The sequence below is a fragment of the Etheostoma spectabile genome, chromosome 7 (genome assembly GCF_008692095.1).
Source record: "Etheostoma spectabile isolate EspeVRDwgs_2016 chromosome 7, UIUC_Espe_1.0, whole genome shotgun sequence".
NCBI lineage: Eukaryota > Metazoa > Chordata > Actinopteri > Perciformes > Percidae > Etheostoma > Etheostoma spectabile.
In genome coordinates, this window is record NC_045739.1 from 23,516,130 (window position 1) to 23,537,339 (window position 21,210).

Consider the following 21,210-nt stretch of genomic DNA (forward strand, 5'->3'; position numbering starts at 1 on the left):
TGGACAGAGGTTTTTGGCAGAATAAAGTCTGAAGAGGGATGATATCAAATTATTGGAGCAGGATGTAGTCTGGTCCCAACGCCTACATGTTCAGACCCGTATGAATGATGTCGATTTTGAAGGAAATGCATGTTTTTTCTTCTTTTTTCCTCCCACCTTTTCCAAGTGATGCAAAGGAAAACAATTAACCACATGATTTACAATACACTACTGTTTCAGTCATTATTCTTGGCGTTTTAGGAGTCAGTAGGTGTTTTTTTTGGTTACATTTTACTTGTAGGTATCTACATAAGAGGGACATGACACTGTCATGAACGTGTCATTAACATTATTTAACGTTTATGACACGTTCATGACAGTGTGTTATGACGCAACGCTTTTTTTAGCAAGTGTCATTCAATTTGGTCATGACAAGTTAGGGTTAGGATTCATGTGTCACGACAGTGTCATGTGACTCTTATGCAGATACCTTGAATTAAAATGTTAACTTTTTTCCTCCAGCCCACTACTTTAAGAGGGAAGTGTAATCATGGTTGTAACACTGAGATGGATGGATCAGATGTCACAGGATGAGATTTTTTATGTTGGAGCACAGTTTCCCTCCCTCCTGACTTACCCTGATGGACTCCTAAAACTTTCCAGTTTACCTGTGAGAACATCTGATAATGTATCGTTAGAAAAACCACATCAGCTTGTTGTCGTCTTACAGTTTGATCTCAGGGTCGTAATTGAAATAAAAAATAAATAAAAAATATATTTATAAAACTCAAAGCAATACCCAGCACATTTGGAATCTGTTAAAGGTGCTCTAAGTAATGTTGAGTGACGTTACTTCTTGTTGCCTTTTGAAGTATTTTCAAATAAAATGAGACTAGCTCGCCCCTCCCTCCTCCTCAGGGGACAGGCAGCTAGCGGATAGTGAGGAGATGTTTTTTACAGTGTGCTCATGGGACAGGCAGCTAGCAGATAGTGAGGAGATGTTTTTTACAGTGTGTTCATGGGACAGGCAGCTAGCGGATAGTGAGGAGATGTTTTTTACAGTGTGTTCATGGGACAGGCAGCTAGCGGATAGTGAGGAGATGTTTTTTACAGTGTGTTCATGGGACAGGCAGCTAGCGGATAGTGAGGAGATGTTTTTTACAGTGTGCTCATGGGACAGGCAGCTAGCAGATAGTGAGGAGATGTTTTTTACAGTGTGTTCATGGGACAGGCAGCTAGCAGATAGTGAGGAGATGTTTTTACAGTGTGTTCATGGGACAGGCAGCTGGCAGATAGTGAGGAGATATTTTTTACAGTGTGTTCAGGGGACAGCAGCTAGCAGATAGTGAGGAGATGTTTTTACAGTGTGTTCATGGGACAGGCAGCTAGCAGATAGTGAGGAGATGTTTTTTACAGTGTGTTCTGGGACAGGCAGCTAGCAGATAGTGAGGAGATGTTTTTTACAGTGTGTTCTGGGGACAGGCAGCTAGCAGATATGAGGAGATGTTTTTTACAGTGTGTTCAGGGACAGGCAGCTAGCAGATAGTGAGGAGATGTTTTTTTACAGTGTGTTCAGGGGACAGGCAGCTAGCAGATAGTGAGGAGATGTTTTTTACAGTGTGTTCATGGGACAGGCAGCTAGCAGATAGTGAGGAGATGTTTTTTTACAGTGTGTTCAGGGGACAGGCAGCTAGCAGATAGTGAGGAGATGTTTTTTACAGTGTGTTCAGGGGACAGGCAGCTAGCAGATAGTGAGATGTTTGCTGCATGTGACGATAAATGTAGCCTTAAATGAAATAATATAATATATTATAAATTCATAAAAGTGCTGGGCGATAGAAAATAAAATATAACAACAGTTTGGACCAAATACAACAATATCGATATTGTAGGGTTGAAAATGATGTGCTTTCACCAAAAATATAGACATAGTGACAGTTAAGATGAATAATCATCAGTTAGGTGAATACAATGATCCAATTGGTCAATCACTTGGCCGTAATGCGGCCTTCAAAACCAGGAAAACACAAGACTTGTCGTATTGTGCTGTTACGATATCCAATGTGTTCAATTACTAGACAATATCTATCCTTAAATATCTGTATCTAATTGATTGATATGTATATAATGCCCAACCTTAATTCCTTATGAAGTAAATCCCACAAAAACAGGTCCTGTGTCTTTGTCCTGGAAACATTTCTACTGTTTTTTTTAGCAGAAGTAAACTAAAATGATTTATTCGCCAAAAAAAAAAAAGCCCCTTGGAAAACAGGCAGTGAATTTGTCCTGAAAGGAGGGGCCAAATTCACCATTTGAGAGAAAAACATTCTTTCAGGCCTGAAGTGCTCTACAGGGCTTGGAGGTTTCAGTTGAGAGGCCGAGCCGTGCCAAATGGTCTAGATAAATATGGCTTTAGAAAGGGGACGCTGTGGGTTTCTTGGAATCCTAATGAAGCTGTCTTTTGTGTTTGTGTGCTGGCTGGAGCAGAGTCTGCGGCGCTTAAATGAGCATGTCGTACTTCACAAAGTCTTGCAGAGGAGAGGAAAAAAAAAAAAGGCCTGGCAGGGTCTGCAGGCCCGCCGGAGGTGGCCATCGGCTTTGGAAAACCACGGACGTGACAATGGGCCAACCTTTGACTGACAAATCCGTGTCCTGAGAAAAAGACTTCATCGGTTACACGGGTTGTCAAAAGGTAGCTGATTCACACGTTCTGCTTCCTCAATAAAAGGTGTGCGTCTGTTACTATTTCTCATCGGATAGGTTGTGTCCCAGAGCGTGCACGCTTTTTCCAAATGGGTTTCAATTTTTGCCAAGAACTCGAGTCTAAATTAAACAGAACATGAAACCTTTTTAATGTCTGACTGGGATTTTACTCCACACACATTCTAGGGGTCTAAGAAATTCAAAGTCAACAGTTTTTTGGTCTGATAATCTATTCTTGGGTGGCAAGCGACACTGAAAACATGTTTTTTTTGTACCTTCACAACTGGTTAAGCTCGCCGTCTCTTGTCCGGCCTGAAGTCTTTGTTCTGGAACATTCTCCCTTCCTGCAGGGGGTCTGGGTCGTTCATTTTTTTTTTTTTTTTTTTTGCCAGGGAGGTTGAGAGAGGTGATGGCTGGTAAACACAGACCCAAGCAGAGTCCAAATTAGAGCAGACCCTGCCAAAACCAAGGCCAGAGGGCTTTACATGTCAGCTTGTATAAAGCTCAGTTTCATTGGTTTAACAACTTGTCTTTGTCTCTGAACTACGACAACCGTTGGTAGATTACGTGTAAATGAAACAAATGAGCTGTCAAATGTCCAGTAATATTAATTTGAGATTTATTCAGGTCTTAATTACACATGGTCTTGAATTAAATAATGTCCCAAAAGTTTTGCACAAACAACTGGCACGAGCAGTGCAAACAGTACAGCGGGCGGACAAATAAACGTGCTTCGATACAGATCTTTTTCATCTTGTATTAGTACCACGGACCAATAAGAACGCAGGGTTTCAGACATGATGCTGTTTGGACCAACGTCAGACGATTCCATAAAAGAAGTTTAGAGTATTAACAAATCTTTATATAAAAAAAGTCTTTGTAAAATAAAACACAGCCGTAGGATAAACATTACAGTGCATAAAAGACATGCAGTCAACTGAAAACAAGGGAGTGGGAGGGAGTACTCTAGCATTGCTTTAAAGTATCATCTCAGTGCTGTGACATGCCACAAATCATGAAGGTTTGGTCCAATTACAATGTAACCACTACACAAAGAATACTAAAAAAATTAAGACATTTCATCTTGTATTGTGATAGAAAATTCTCTTTTTTCCAGCAAAGACATGACAAGCTTCCTCTTTAAGCATCAAACTGACTTTAATAAGAACCCGTGCCATCATTTTCTAAATATTGCTGATGGATGGATGGGCTGATAAAGCCTTGGCATGAAGTATCTAATTTTAAACTCAGTTAAAATATATCTTAAAAGTTCATGGAGATAAACAGGGTGGGTCGTTTAATATCTTGTCCTCTAGTTGGGATCTGTTGCTACTGTACGCTCATGTGAAAACAACAAAAAATAATTAAACATGACAGCAGATCACTGTCAACATAAACAGCTATATAAAAACGGTTTCTTTCTCTAAGTACATTCTGGCATGTGTCTAACATTTGGAGCAAACGGATGGCGGAGCAGCTGAGGTTGCTTGGAGAAGAACTGCTGTCCAGCAGCTTCAGGACAACGTGTTCTGAATGCACATGTTAAAAAAATGGATCTTGCACAACCTCCAGATGTAGAATTGATTGTTCGTGAATCACTAATTCAGTGGAGCACAGTTTTCTGTGAGATCTTGAAGTAATTTGTGGGATACTCTGCAAGATTTGCAACTAATTTCAACAAAAAAAAACTGGACTGTTTCCCAAGACTCGCTCTCCCACACTTAGAGTTTGAGCATGAAAAATACGTCATTGTTTTCAGGGTCTGAGGAGGAGTGGGACTGTCTCGGTAAGGGGGTTCCTAGGGGGGTGAGCTGACCCAGCAAGTCCAGGTTGGTGCAGGGACTCTGGGCCACGCAACAAGCGCCTTCGGGGTTACCCCGCTCCTCAATGGGGCTCGCATTACTTCCACTGCCGACGATACCAGTAAGGCTAAAGCTTGCACTTCGGCCCTGGGCCAGGCTCTGGAGCTTCTGTCTCTCCTGGGCCTTCTTGGCCCGGTTTGCAATGTAGCGCACCCTGCTTTGGCTCCTCGAGGAGGTCCTTCGCATCAAGGTCTCGTCAGCAAACTCCTCCTGTGACTCGTTGGGCCTGTTTTCTTGGGCGAAGTCGCTCGGGGTCAGGGGCTCCACATCAGTCAGCTTCCGTAGTTGCTCTGTGAGGTCGCTGGGCGGCCGGGACTTCTGCGGGCTGCCCCTGCGGAGCTGCTCCCTGGTCGGCCTGACGACGAAGCTGCGGCTGATGCTGCGGTACTTACTGTCGAAGTGACAGGAGATGTCGTCCGAGGTCAGATCCCCGAGGCTTTTGGACATGGAGGCTGTAGCTGTCGGGGTTACAGCTGCGGGGGGAGGCCTGCTGGCCGAGGACTGCTTGAGCCCTTCCATGTAGAGCCGGCTCCAGGTGTGCCTCCTCTGAGTCAGTCGGCTGGGTGAGTCCACGGAAGCATCCTGGGAGGGGGGCTGAAGGGGGCGGGGCTTAAGCTCATCTTTGGGGCACTCGCTTTGCTGAAGATTGGGGATGGACTTGCTCTTGCTGACTCGCAGGGCGTCGTAGGCGACTAATGCCGAGCGACGACAGTTGACCCAGTGAGGGTCGCAGGCGCCGCCGCCTGTGGTCAGGCTGCTGACGCTCTTCCTGGCCAGGTTAGGCAGCGACAGGTCAATGACGGTGTCGCTGGAGGAGATGCTCGAGGAGGACGACATGCTGTCTCGGTGGTCTCTGCTTGGCTCCAGCTTGCTCCAAAGGCGATCGTTCATGGTAGCGTCCGTGCAGACCTCTGGTACTGCCGACTGGGCCTGCCCAGCGGAGGCCTCAGCCACCAGAACGTGGCCCAGACTCTTTGTTCTTCTTACTGGTGCGTGAGATGGCAGATTGCTAAACAGGGCTCTCCTGGCCTGGCCTGTGTGAGCTGCAGGGACCGGAGGGGTTCCAGCTGACACTGGTGCAGCAGGAGGCTCCACTCCGGGCTCAGACCTTAACCCTGCTGCATCGTTTTTCTTTTTTGACACAGTTTCTTGGTTCTCCCTCTGGTTTGGTGTGTATTCCATGAACGGATGAGTGCCTCCGTTAGTCTGGATGTCTTGACGACACTGTGAAGGGACCGTTTTCTCAGCAGGGTTCGTCATAGGGAGTGACGTTGTTCTGGAGAGGGCAGGAGGTTTCTTAGGGTTTCCGCTCACCTTGCTAGGACTGGACACCACCCCGTTGGAAGGAGCTTTCAATGGAGACTTTGCATTTATTGCTATGGATGGGGAGTGCAGCGGTGTAGATGAGAGGTGTTTTGAAGACGGGGTGTTTTCTGGAGCGGGGACAGATCGGATGACGTGTGCGTTTCGGTAATTGTCAGAGTCAAGTGTGGGAGCTGGTCTCTGCACTGTGGAACAATCTGTGGAAAGACAGGGAACAGATAACTGTCACTGATGTCCTTTGTGGTCACTGAAAGCCTTTTGGCTGTAAAAGTGATAACTGTATGTGCTTATAACTTACAATTCACAATAATTTACTCTTCAAAATGTGTTTTTTGACCTATAAGACTTTAAGTGATGCCACTGTATTCCCAGATCTCAACAATTTACAGGGAGAGTACAGTGGCACTATTATAAAAAAAGGAACAATGTACAGGCCAGACAGTGATAGACAGACAGTGACAGGTGATAAGATTCGGTGAACAATACAAAGTTGTCATGACTTGTTTTCCTCTCGCACACAGTGAGTGTCTGGTCATGCACCCTCATTCAATGATGTGAACAGACAAAGCTTACATGGTGCTCTCTGATGTCATTTTGATTTAGGGCAATTTCAAGAGAATGTGAAAATGAAGACGAGTATGGATTTGAAACATCTGTCCCCCCCCCCCCAGAGCTGTGACATATGGGAGACACATGAGAACAGCAGGCTGGTGAGACACAGAGACTGATGGGTGGAAGTGAAGGTGCACAGGATGTATTAGGTTACATGCATTGAGCGGTTTACCTGGCTCTGGTCATCCCCTCAATTCTGCACTAGTAACAGAGAAAGCGTGCAAAAAGGGACAGAGAGGAAAAAGGAGTTTAGCAAAACTGGAAAGAAGAGGGGGAAGGAAGGCAAGGAGGTATAGCTTACAAGAGACAGAAGTTATCTCCAAATCAACATGAGAACAAACATCACAGCATTTATTTCACACCGAAAACAAAGACGAGCGGTAAAGCTGCTAAGACGGAGATTTATTGTATGATTTACTAACATGAACAGTATCTGCCAGCACCATATGACTAACAGATGTCAGCACACATCAAGGCCAGAAAACTGAAATTCAACTCCCTAAAACAGACGGATCTCATAACACGCCAATTCCTATGCCATTATTGGCGTGTCATCAAGATGCATAATCGCTTTTTAGCGTGTTTATAATACAGTAAAACACAGGACTGTCACCCAGGAGACCGGGGATCGTGTCCCATGTGTCACATTTAACCCTAACCCTAAAGTCATCTGTTGCTTTCTTCTTTTACTAAACCCAACCGGTTCTTCTTTTCTTAACCCAACCCGCGTGTCACGTTTCCTGAACTCAACCGTCGCTTTCTTCTCGCAATAACACACGGATAGCTCAAAATGCGTACAGATAACACGCCACAGTGGCGTGGAAGTTTACGCCATGTCATGATGTCACGTTGACCTAAACACACTTAGTTATCCCTGATTCATCCGGATACTAGAAACACAGATGACCATCGTGTGATAAACTGCGAGACGCTGAAGGGGAGTGGGTTTGAGAAGAGCAGCTGGTGTTCAGCAGGAACTGGACTCCTTCTGAAATATGTCGTGTGAAGGAGGAAGTGATTTAGTGCCTTGTGACTTCCAGGTCTCAGCCAGTTGTTGTAGATCCTTTCCTCCATTTCAACACTTCTATGGAAGGTAAACTTTGAGATGTCACGTTACTTTAGCTTGTTAGAGGCTGTGGTTTGTGATGGTGGATCGGACTGCATTATATTGACATTTATTTAGCTCCTCCATATTAAAATATAAAGTAGACAAAATTTTAGAGTACATTTTCAGGATAATGCAGCCCAATAATGCAGTGTTTACCCTAACCAGTATTGGCTTTTATCAGTTTGAAGAGCCATGAATATTTGTCACTGAGAATTAGAGACAGTGTAAGAGAAAAAAAATGGAATACTTACTAAATTAAGACTACATTTACAGAAGCAATAAGCAATTTTAAGGCCTGTTTGTGTATATATTTCAAGCCATTGAGGACTTTACAGGGAACCCTTGATAACTAGCATAACTTTGCTAACACAACACCTAACACACTGTCAAAGCTTTCCAGGTGGAGCATACACTTTAGTCTATACACACACACAAGCCCTGAACCAGACTGATGTTAATATTTGTCATTAATTCGGTTCACAGGTAATACTGAATTATACAGCCTGTACCAAAGAGTTTGGTAACCACCTGCCAGGGGAACAATTCATATGAGGTTGTGCCTCGAAAAGTATGTTGCTTAAGACTATATGCATCAAAATAGCTTGGTTATATAATAAAAGTCGAAAGTTATTTAATTTCCAGGTTAAAAACTTACCACTTCCCTCGTCTGTCAAGCATGGGGGTGGTACCAGAAAAAGTATTTATTTATTTAAAAAAGGCATAGAGAACAAAAAATGGAGGAGAAAAAACAACTAACATTAGAATGAATTGATTAACCGTTGTATTGTCTTCGGGTCAAATTGACCTATTTCAAATTTTTAGAAGAAGAAAAATGGTACAAGTTGCATTTTTTCTACCTGAAATCAACGGCCTTTCCTTATTTCCTGTGATAAACATGTATTCCTGACTCAATTCAGAACATTATTCTGGATATGACAATTATGTTGCTTCCATAGTGGATTTTTAACATGAATTATAACCTTATGACAAAAAACAAACCACACTTCTATGTTTAACTGTGTTCTAGTAGAGACTGATGCATTCCCTGAACATATATGTTATCTCAGCTGTTGGAAATTGAGATAAAGACAATATTTGTCAATAGATTATGAATTAAAATTTTATTTCAGAATTGTTTTTAAAACCCAAAATAAGTCCCGGGTCAATTTGACCCGAGGGACACAAGAGGGTCCCGAAGGTGAAGACAACACAAGGGTTAAAAAAGGAATTAGGTGAAAGCTACATAAACTAGAATTGAAATATTAACTATTTAACTAATTAACTGATAAAAATGAAAAGAAACACCTGGGAGTTTAGATTTGTCCTCAAACTATCGTGAACAGCCCATTGGTTCGTCGGCCAGTGATCCGAATCCCCAAAAAATGTTCCACTGGAACCGAAGACCATAAGTAGGGCGGACCGGTATCCCAAAAGCAAGAGCCCACTGTTCAGAAGACCCACTGTTCCCAGAAATACACACTGGAGTAGTTAGTCCAGAACTCCTTTCTGCACTTCATTAACAGATCAGTTACAGAGATAATACTCCTAAATCATTACACATGTCTTTGTATAACTCCCACAGAACTTTAAGAGCACTTCTGGGAATAAAGTGAAATAAACTAAAAGATGTTTAACGTTACTGTTTGACATCCCAAAACACCGCCAGTAAGCAATTTTCATAAAATGCATTCACTAAATCAGAGTTGTGCATTGTGAAACATGATACATTTGAACTGAATGAAATGTGAAAATTCACAAATCAGTGAATTCACATTTTAAATGAATGACAACAAGGCAAATTAAGAAGAAAACTGCTTCCTTGCGCCACTATTTACTGTTTGGCTAGGCGTTTTCATGGGGCTACCTCTGTTTTCCTTTTCCCTGGACATCTTAGTGTATTTGGACATGCTTCTAAAAAAATAATTAGGTTTAATGGTGTAACAACGCGGTTGTTGAGGTCTGGCAAGGCACAAAAAAAACTTCAGTCAGGGAAAGATCACGGTTTGGGTTGAACTGATCAATCATATTACACTAATATATCAGGAGGAAAGAAACTCCAGGGAGTTGGTGTATTTTTGGAACAACAGTGTAACGGGTCATTGGACAAATGGACTTTCGGTCCATTGGGACATTTTGTGGTCCTTTGGGACATCTGAATAGACCAACGGACCAATGGCATGGCTACAATATATCAGGGACATGTGGGATGACAAGGAGCATCTCACCTAGAGGTACACCGGGATTTTTCTATACAGTAATGGTCTTGGCATGTATGGGGGCTACCTGGAGGTCTACAGTCTACAGGCCATCTAAAACCACTACACGGCAGCTACCGGGTTTTTGCTAGAGCTGCCTTACAATCACCTTACCAGCAAAGAACATGGATTTATGGCGCAACTCTTCCATTTTCTGGGCAAAGAGGGCGTTCATCTCGCGCTGCAGGGTGCCTACGGCCCTCTTGCGGCTGTCGAGGACAGAACACGGAGGCAGCATGGGAGGCGACTCCGAGCTACTAAGACTGCCAAAGCTTTCGCAGCTGCTACTGTCACTGAGCGACAGACCTTCATGTGCATTGCCGTTTGCGAGCGTGGCAAACGTCGAGCCATAGTTGGGGGTTGTTGCCTGCCGCCAACGGAGGTTGGTTCTGCAGTCCGGGGTGAGGCTGTGCGCTGGTTTTAAAGTGTTGAGGGGACATCTTCGGGGAACGCTGCAGGATCGGGCATTCCTCTGAGATGCGTCGTGCTGAAGCCAGATGTGCTGGGCACCCAGAGTTTGCTTGGCTTTGGATCTAGGGAAGGGGATGGACTTGAGGAGAGCTTTGGGTGAACACTGAACCTGGGCCTCCACGCATGACTCGGGGAAGGGAGGAGCATGCTGTGCCTCTGTCTGGGCGGCAAGAGACTGGAGTTTAGCTACAGGATGTGGCTGAACTTGGCTTATAGTCGAGGAGGTGGGGTTACTTCTCTCCTGTCTCTCCTCATCTGCTATTTCGGACTTACATCCCCGCCTTTTATTAACCTGACCTTTTCTTTCAGCCTCTGGACTCTCCTTGGAGCCGATCACACACGTGATACAGTTTGACGACATCCCCACCCTGCCCGAGCTATTAAGCGCGACGCGGGCAAACACCCCTGGCTTCGCGTCCAGCGGGTCATGCAGGCGGAGCCGACTGGCCCGTTTCAGAGGCTCAGTCGTGGGTCTCCTCTGAGCAAAAAGAGGGCTCTTACCTTTACCCTCCTCGGGGTGAATAGCCCCGTTAGTGTCGGGACGCTCCCAGGGGCCCTTGGCTTGGTGAGATGCCAGTGATCCACTGTTGCGGCTCTGTGGTGGCGTGGGCTGGTGAGAGGTGGCGGCAGAGGCCTTGTCCCTGTCCTCGGACTCCCGTTCTTCGCTAGCGCCCTCTGAGCTGTAGTCTTTGGTGTCAATGACGTTCTCTGGGAAGCCCTTCTTGATTTTGGGCTGGCCTTTCGTCGGCGCACTGGCAGTGCGGCGCAGGAGGTGGGCACCAAACGGGTGCTTACGGCTGCGCTGCGCAGCAGCATGGCTGTCCAGGGAAGACTGCTTTGGGTTTCTGTGAAACAGCCCTTTTATACCGGTGGCTGCTCTGGCCTGACAAAAACACAACAAAACATCATCGTCAAACACGCAATGAATCTCAAACCAAAATAAATAAATTACAGAGAGGTCATACGAGAACAATGTTTGCCATAATGCATGTGGCACTAGTCCACACTGCATTATTGCAATTATAGATTTGCAGCTGTTGAACAGTGAGCATGCTTTCAAACCATTATCCATATACCTAGGATATTTCCTGTAATAATACATGTGAATGATCACTCACTCTTTAATATGATCATCAAGCTGTAATCCATGCGGCCTAGCTTTGAATTCCACTTGGATTCAAAACGTTAGTCTGTCATTTTGAGCACCTTCTTATCTGTATACAGCCACTGTAGTCCCTTTAGTAAATGATTAGTAAAGCAACACATGCTTGAAGCTACCTGTCAAAGTTAAACACAGCTACTGGTTGCCTCTACAACTTAATCCAGGGACTACAATGACCACTGTGTCTACGCATTGAAAATTCCCCATTCTGGTGCTCCTTAGAGGTGGAACCACTACGGTTCTGGCAACCAGAGTAGCAGTAATGGGTTAAATGTTACTTATTTTCATATAAAAAACCTAGGCCAGTAGAATAAATTAAGATGCTATAATCACATGGAATTTCTGAAAATAGTGGCTTCCAGATTCCTAACATTTTGTGCATTACAAATATAAAGAGGTGACTGAAAAAAATAATTAGCAGTATTAAAGCTGGCCTTCAAACTGTTTGTTTGCTTCACTTGTTTGTTTGTTTGCGGCGCCTTTTGGTGCTTTATGGTAATGGTCAAACATCACGAAGACTAGGACAAAAAGGATGACAGTGATGAGGCCATTCAGACAATGACACAACTCACATTGACAGACAATCGTGTGAATGGCATTGGACCTTTTAGTGGAACAAGGCATCGTATTATGATTATTAATACCTAAACCTTTGCCAGTGGGTGTCAAACAATGTGAAAGAAGTAGATCCAAATAGTCTGACTGTTGAAGATCATTGTGGTGAATTGCTCACTCGAAAATAATCAACTTGAAAGCAACAGGACAGACACAAAACAAAGATTATAAAGAATAGTAGTATTTGGGGGAAAAAAGGGAAATAGGCTAAACTGAACATGGTGAATATTAAACTATCAGGAGATTAAAAATATTCTGTGCTACTGCCTGAGGTGCTTTTGGCCTGAAAAACCTTTCACCTCAAAAACAGAAGTCCAACATTGTGGAAAAGAGTTGTCTATCCAACATGAAAAGTTAGGTCTTGCAGTTTTACCAAAGCTCATCTAGTTCTGAGATAGGTCAAATACTGGAGGCAGGGTGTTCCAACATCCCCAATACATGTCCTAACAGCTCCAGAGAATACTGTTTCCAATGTTTAGAGCAACCCATCCAATCACTGCCAAGATATTTGATTCTGGATATATGTGTTGGACCAACATACTGATGAATCTCTACATGTAGAGCCATGCTGCTTGAGATAAATTGTAGATTCTGAGCTATTTTCTAACAAGTTTCCATCATCCAACCAGTACTACATCTCCAGCTACAAGTGGATGTCGATGGCTATACTCAAGGGGTGTAGTTTAGCAACCTAGGGTAGTATGCTTTAGGAATAAGAATTTGATTATAACGCAGCGAATGTACACCATTACGCAATGAGCTAATGTAAAAATTACATAAGAATTTCACCAGAAGCCTGTGGGTGCCATTGCAATCTAAACCCATAATCTAAATTGGATTAATGCCTGGGGCGTCTACAGTGTGGGTTACATGGCAATTGCATGTTTTCTATAAGGTCAGACTGTTCCCCTCAACTTTGATGAGAAACTATAAAAAGTAACTTGGGCATCTGATAATACACCACTGTTAAGAAAAATGTCTCTAGTAAGCAGTGTTTTCCTAGGGAAGAGAAAAGAAGTAGCAGACAAAATGATTTAAAAAAAAAAAAAAAACAAGGGAAGAGATAACAAGAATAACAATGTCCTCAAAGGCACTGGAACTGAATACCCCTGCACTGCAGCACACTGGAAAAAAACTCCTGAGTCGAGAGGACGAAAATGCTCTCAGCCAAAAAAACACCAGAGAGTTACAGAGAGTCACTGCAGCCTGGCAGATCCCCTGGCTCACATCTCCCTCTCCTCTATCCGACTCTTTGTAGGTTGATGACTTTGGATCTACTTGGGGGGGACAGGGGCAGGGGACATCAATGAAAATGCAGGCAGATCAAGCCTTCATAACTCATGTGAGGCATGAGTTGGCCTTGCAGTTTCTTTTACGCTTGCATAGCTGGCTGACAAGAAACTTTGACTTCTCTTTGATCCTTTTGGGATGACTCCCGCAAGGAAATTGAAATTTCCAGCAGAAGTTTTTAGCAGCTTACAAAATAGGTATAAAAAATAAATTAAAAAATAAATAAAAGAGGGGCTGTATGTGTGTTAGGGGGGGGGGGGGGGCTCATGCAAGATGCAGACTGGGTCTCACTACACCTGAGTTTTGGGTGGAAGCTTCGAGGCTCCTAAAAATGTTCTGCCTCTAAATGGAGCGTTTGGAAATAGAGGGGTCCACTGAAATCACAAACAGACACAGGAAGAGAGCGAAAATCAGAGAAGCGGGAGGATGAAAGAGAGAAAAAATGGCTGGGGTGGGGGGTGGGGGGTAAGAGAGAAATCACAACAGGCAGCACACAGCAACAGCTGAGAAGGAGGAAGTTCAAAGTAAGGACAATGTGAACAACAGAGCGGTCATTTACAGCATGGTTGGAGACAGCTTTGAAAACAAAGGGTCAAAAGGGAAATAAAATCCAGGTTTGGGTGGTGATAGCAACGACTGCATTATTCATGACCTGGGAATAACATTTTGAGACAGATAAAACAGTAGTAATACACACAGTAAATACATCTGCTACAGCAACATTTTCTATTCCGCTGAGCAATGGTTTTAAGCTAAAATGTGTGCTCAGTCAGCGATTCAGTTCATCCCAAAGGTGTTAGTGGGGGCTCTGTGCAGGCCAGTCTTTGACCCCAAAGTGGGAAAACTACTGGATTTCTCTGTGGAGCTGGCTTTGTTTGCAGAGACATTTTCAAACTGACACATAAAAGGGATAACCACCAACTATTGACAGAAGGTTAGAAAACTACAGTCTAAAATATCATTGTGTGCCGGACCACTACCATTTCCATTTTCATTGAAACGAATGCGCGAAAAACTAGAAAAAACTTGACCCAAAACTACACTAGAGTATCCAGTATTACACAAGTTTGGCCATAAGTGAAACCTAGAAGTGAACCTGTACTTTCATATAACTCCACTAAACCATATATACTGTAACTGGTGTTGGCTGTCACCATGTGTGGTCTGTATTTGTCTTGTACTGTGTTTTGATTGCGATTGTTCCCACACTGTGCATCAATTTTCCTTTGGGTTTAAAGTGAACCAACAACGTCTGATATTTCCTTTTTTTTTTTTATTTCTTTGTTGTTGTTTTTTTCAAGAATGTCGCCAAAAAAGCAGTCATAACTTTTAAGTACCGAACACTGGCATCCAATTTGTAATGTAAATATTCTTAGATTAGTTTTTGAATGAAACATATAACAGAACTTCCCATTTTAGATTGAATGATACGTGATGCAGTCCATGTTGTTTCCAAGCCTTCCTCTGATTGAGGATACCTGCACAGTGCTGATTGTCTTGTGCTTGAACATTTGACACTAGAAGCCATCAATAAATCCACTGTTTAGAAAGCATAAATAGTACTTTGTACAGTAGGTGGGGATTACATTTTAGATTACTACATGAGAAAGACTGCATGGTTTTTGCCCCAAACCTTTTGGGATAAGCATAAACTAGGCGTGTCTGTAACGGAGAGACGTGTGGTACCCAAATAATCCATTGTCATTCAGATATCTTTGCGTGAGAGGTCAAGGGACTCCTTTGAAAATGGCCATGCTAGTTTTTCCCTCTCCAAAATGTAGCCTAACTGTAGAGCTTACCATACTTACATCTTCTAGTTTCATTTAATACCAATGTTCTCATTCTAACTTTAAACCTGAGCCCTCTACAGCCTCTGCAGGACGTTAACACATTTTTCACACGTTTTCAGGTAGCTTCTTCAGTGGTACCTACCTTACCAGTGATGTCATTCACAGCTACATGAACAAAGATGGAAGCCTCCTCCATACCTTCCAAGTACACATGGCGGTAACCTGCACGCATGCAGAAACACACACACACACACACACACACACACACACACACACACACACACACACACACACACCACAATATCAGTGAGTCAAACATAACAGAGCAGACAGAAAAGTTTACAGATAAATACATGTATCAATCAGCAGTGAAACAAACGTATTTAAGGTCTCTAACAGCCAACAACCAAGTTTCTAACAAGCAAGCCACTAGATAACAGGTAATCTTAATACTTTAAAGTATGGTGCCCTTAAAGCTGGATACTTAGCTGAGTGCAACAGTCTATACGCAGATGACCCTTTGCTCTCTGTTTCCATTAATCCTGATGAGACCTCCACTTTAGTCTTGTCTCCTAGCTATAAAATGCTGCATGAATTACAACTTTCTCTGGAATATAAATTAAAATCAAAGTAATAATCTCTAGCTGTACATAAACATGACTCAAATAACTTCAAAATAAAAGCAGCTGGCATCCCAAGAATGTTTTAGTTGCGAAAGTTTGAGTATGTATGGATTGGACACTTTAAAATCTTGTACATGCCACTGTTGTGTGGCTTCTCCTCTTAGTTCAGACTAATAAATCTCCAGTGTTTGAGCTACAAATAAAGACAGATGTTGCCACTGAGCTATTTTACTGCGTTTGATCAGTATGAGATTCGGTGGGCCTGGGAAAGATAAGTGCTCATATTATGCTTTTTGGCTTTTCCCCTATTCCTGTATTGTGTCATTTATCTTATTTGTGCATGTTATAGGTTTTCAAAGTGAAATAGCCCAAAGTCCACGACAAAGGACAGCTCCAAACAGCTCCGTTGCAGTCCAGCTTTTACTTCAGTGATGAACGTGCGTCACTTTGTAACACACTGCATGATGCTCGCCTAGCTGCTAGCATAGCACGCCCTCATGCTTTTCACCTGACTAGCTAGCAGTACTTACTGCACATGTGCGCCTCCCAACAAAGATGGTACAGAAGTGAGATGCCTCACTCTGTAGCTAAAACAGAGAGCTCAACACACAGGGTGAAAAGAGGAGCTATGTGCAATGTGCAGTACAACAAAAGTATGGTGTTTTCTTATTAAAATTAAACCACAAAAACCTATTCTGGTACAACCTCTAAATGCAATTAGAAACCTGAAAATGAGCAGAATATGAGTTTCTTTAATATCTGCCAATATGAACCAGAGCTAATACTTATATATAGTATATAGTATATATATATATATATAATTATATATATATATATATATATATATATATATATATATGACACAGCTGTATAGATCCTATTCAAGTTTTAATCTATCCAATGACTTGGATTAGGAAATCTTTAGTATGGATTGTGCATTTGCTATGCAACATGTAAATTAATCATCTTGACCGTACCGGTCTCAGAACGATTTCTGATATTTGGCCAATGTAAAATAAAATAAAAATAATTGTTTTTGATATCAATCTATCAGATCAAGCTGCATCATTTTAACCAACCAAGAATGCACCACACTTGCCTTTAATTCAACCTCACCCTCTAACTTCTCACCAGGACGAGATGAGACACAAAGCAAACACGTGCTTTTAGAGGTGACATGATCTGTGGAAGACGAGGGTGAGGGGGAGGGTAGCCATCAGTTCCCCGTAAAAGCAGGCGCTTCACCATAACTTACCTGGAACCATGCTGTTGAAGGCGATGGTGCGCTGGCCGATGAAGTCCTGGCCGATGGGGTCATGATCCCACACGAGGAAACGCACCAGGGCGAGCTCGGGCATGTGGACCGTGAACACCAAAGTCTCCTCCCACATCGGGTTGAACCCTGCGGGACCGTCCAGAGAGAGACATGGGGGGGGGGGGGATCGGGGTAGGGATGAGTAGGGGGGGACAGAGGAAGAGCAAGAAAAATGAAAAGAGACAGCAGGAGAAAGAGTGTGACAAACAACAAGAAGAGAGGAGAAGTTCAGCAGATAAATACAGAGGGAGCAGTGTGAGAGTGGACGGTCCAGGACAGTCAAAGAACAAGCTCAGCACTCATCAATTATTCAGTGTGTGTGTGTGTGTGTGTGTGTGTGTGTGTGTGTGTGTGTGTGTGTGTGTGTGTGTGTGTAGATTGAGAGGTGCAGCCTGTGTAAGTCGCTTTCTGCTGAGCTCATCAATTATAGATCTGAACCTAAACAGACAGCACACACACGCATGTCATACTCAAGCAATGCAATGCTCTAACCAGCACATACATACACATAAACCAGGAGAACAAGTATCTATAGGCAGCACTGGCCAGTGATTCCACAGAAATTAATAGATTTTGATGTAAAATTTCAGTTTTAAGAGTAACTTGACACTAGCCTGAGAAGCAGTGTAGTGTTGCCTTTCAAGCCCGTTTAACCGCTGACTGAGAAATGTAAATAAGAATTGTTTATTTTCTGATAGCCAAAGGTTGAGTGCAATTTCTCTACGTCATAGATGCTGACTGGATGGTTTCACCTGGCTCGCAGGCCCTCACATCTCTGAAAACCTTTTATGTGAGAAATTAGATTTCACCTTATCTGTACAACATATAACGTCATGGCTGCAAGAAGGAAGGGAAAATTAATGGCTGATGGAAGGAGCTGAATCTAAGATATAAAAAAAAAAAAAACTGTTCATATCTGCCCCCATCCTCTTCACTGTAACTCCTGCTGTTATTTGCCCAGCTGGATATGTCTGGCCTCATTCACTTTCATTCTTGTAGAGTATAAAACACATTGCAGCCACTTAAAATTGTTCCACAAATAGCTTTGTTTTGGGTGGATAATGTAATTATGTGGACTGGATTGTAGCCTGATTAAGGTCAAACTATATTATGAGAAACCTGGATTAAAATGGCTTGCATGCCAGATAATTCTTACTGCTTTCACTTTTGGTTGAGTCATGCATTGGCTGGCGTTATGGAAGCAGCCCTGAAACACACCAGCCTTGGATTAACCCTAGATTAATGTAGACTTGCAAGCAAAAATTACTGGTCATGAACAATAAATTAAATACTTTGTTTATTTTTCTCTGCATTAGGGATTTAAGGACTATTACTAAATCATTACAGGGCATTTTTATGGCAACAGGCAGACTAGATTACAAAGTATCTGATGTTTATGAAGACAGATGAGCCTGAGTAACTCACCGTTATCATCCACCACTCTGGTCTGCTCCTTGCAGCAGTCGACTGGCAGGCCAATGACCTCCACCTCCACGAAGGGATCGATGATCTGGCAGAAAGACGTTACACATGAGCATGAAGTTATCGCCTTGTACTAACCACTTGATCACATTATATCCCGGGGGTTTGGTAGTTTTTAAACTGGGAAACAATCCGATTCCCCATTCAGTGAAGGTGTGAACTTGACACACTGCCATGTTCCCACACGGAGCCCTTAATAAAACTCCACTTTATTGCTTTCCCTAGAGAAAGTATTAAAAGACAATTCCCCTGATTTATCATTGCTCTCCTGAATCTCTGTCTGCCTGACCAATGGCATTTAAAAAAGCAGGGATCAATAAAGCAGTTCAAGACACTTTGTCAATTCCACACATTTTTCTTTAATTATAATAATAATACATTTGACTTATCTAGCGCTTTACATGGTACTTAAAGACACTTTGCAGTAATAGCATGGGAGAGATCTTGTGTATGTCCTCCATATAATACGGGTTTGTGTTGACACATGAGGTTTAACTTTATATTGTTATGCTGTCATGGTGCATCTCAGGTGATGCTATGGAGTAATCCAAAAGTAATGTAACTAGTACTGCAACTAGTTAGTTTCAGCAGTAGTAAATTAAGGCTTACATTTTTAGCTAACTATTAATGTGTAATGTATTACTTTTTTGTGTAACTACCCCAACACTGATGACTAGTGAGGGAAATAAATTGCATCACGGTTTTCTACAATGCAGAGTGCCTTTAATAATTTAGCAGTGGTGGAACTTTTTTAACTGCTGTGATAAAAACAAATTCTTTACTAAATCAACTAAACAATCAAAGTGTATTTGAGATCTTTGAAAAAGCAAATATTTCACATATTTTCATACTTAAACACATTACAATTGGATGTATAACAATATTTCTCATGATATGTTTCAGTTTTTGGCATGTTTGTATTAATACTGTATATTTAATCGTCTTTAAAGAGACACTCCAGTTGCACAGATGTGTGTGTCCTACCTCTCCTCTGTCTCCTAGCATTGAGTCTTTGGGTTTGGGCAGCTGCTGTCCACTGATGATCTTCAGCACCAGCTGCTTCTTCATCTGGCCCGGCAGCGGGTCCTCCAGATTGGGGTTGAAGGCACCTGCAAAGGGAAGAAGAAAGGATCTCCACTGTTAATTTATGGTTCTATTTTTATTGATTTTCCATAAACAATGTAGCCTTTTCTGCATTACATAATGGACCAAATATGTACAAACAATATATGGCTGTGTTATGCAGAAATTAACCAACATGAAAAGTACCCCACACCTCAACCCCACCTCAAGTATTCCTGAGGTCTGCTTTAAAAATGAACTCTATATTTCCTACTGAAATTATGTAACAAACAGGGCTGGGTAACGTTCAAGAAGGGATCGATACAGCATAGTATTGCGATATTTTCAGTGGCAATACTGTATCAGTACACAGGATCTTTTACTATATATGTGATGGTCAGTTTGTCCCATTTTGCAGCAATAAAGTTGAAGTGGTATGAACAAACAGAGAAATGTTTCTTTTTAGATGAAACAGATGTTTTCTGAGTTTCCTTTTGGGGACGTCATTTGAAATTGGAAAAAAGGTTATAAATTGTAATGTTTCGCAGAATATAATATTACTATCGTACCGTGGCGTAAGTATCGTGATGATCTGTCTGGTGAGTCCCACCCCTAGTAGCACCCAGGCTAATTTACTGGTATTTGCTTCCTTTTCCCGGGTCTTAGTGAAGCTGAAGTAAATGGTTAAAATGATATTCTGTTAGAAAGGTAAGAAGTTACACTTTAGTATGACTCCACAAAATGAACTGAAAACCTTGCAAGATCATTTTTATTTGCATTTTAACAGATATTCTGAGAAAACATTAGCCCAAAGTGTCTGTGCACGGACACTGGGAAAAAATCAGAAGTTGGAAAAAAGGTAATAAATTGCAATATATCGCAGAATAATGCCATATGTTTAAAATCGCAACAATATCATATCGTGGCTTAAGTATCGTGATGATATCATATCGGGAGACGTCTGGTGATACCCCACCGCCTAGTAATCAGCCAATCACAGACATTATTAGACCTCGGTAGAAGCATGCTGCATGCTTATTGGCTCACTGAGGCTGATGAGATTTACTCCTTAGGTATTGAAACCGGGTATTGAATGACGAGGAATTTTTTTAAATGACACAATACTATGGAGGCAATTCGGTCAGTGCCTAAAAAGTATTGATTTCAGGACCCAGCCCTAGAGCATTGACTCCTTTCCTACATACTGACCTTCACACATGCAGGCGGGCTTGAGGACGTAGCCACAGTTGCCATTGCTGTAAAATTTGGCTCTGTTGAGCTGCAGGACCCGGCCCTCCGACTGGTAGTTGAGTGCAACTGAAATCAAAGCAGTTCCCCTCATTATTGCCAGCAAGCAGGCAAGGTGTTTTACTTTGATGTGCTGTGCTGCTAACTGTGGGAAGAGAACAACGCAGCAGCTGATTGACAGAAAACAAGTGTTCAGTATTGGTAAAATGGCAGAATTAATAACAGCAGAGGCAGAAGCATGGATCATGTCCGACCACTTTAAAGTAGCTGGGCAATATGAAAAAGAAAAATCAAACATCACAATATTTTT

At 42.5% G+C, this 21,210-nt stretch overlaps 1 protein-coding gene across 14 annotated transcripts in view; it reads right to left on the reverse strand.

Moving 5' to 3' along the window:
* Positions 1-3,284: 3,284 nt before the first annotated feature.
* Positions 3,285-21,210, reverse strand: part of plch2a (phospholipase C, eta 2a) — a 215,287-nt gene continuing 197,361 nt past the window's right edge. For 6 of the 14 annotated variants that reach the window (XM_032519816.1, XM_032519814.1, XM_032519815.1 and 3 more), the window contains 7 exons: positions 20,862-20,969; positions 19,575-19,699; positions 18,534-18,618; positions 17,049-17,195; positions 15,313-15,392; positions 10,815-11,196; positions 3,285-6,064 (listed from right to left, as the gene is read on the reverse strand). In XM_032519816.1, the coding sequence (XP_032375707.1) occupies positions 4,404-6,064; positions 10,815-11,196; positions 15,313-15,392; positions 17,049-17,195; positions 18,534-18,618; positions 19,575-19,699; positions 20,862-20,969 (2,588 nt within the window). In that variant the 3' untranslated portion in view covers positions 3,285-4,403. Of the gene's footprint in view, positions 6,065-6,651; positions 6,681-8,242; positions 8,255-9,956; positions 11,197-15,312; positions 15,393-17,048; positions 17,196-18,533; positions 18,619-19,574; positions 19,700-20,861; positions 20,970-21,210 lie in introns of all 14 variants that reach the window. The other 8 variants (XM_032519825.1, XM_032519818.1, XM_032519821.1 and 5 more) reach the window with 7 other exon arrangements.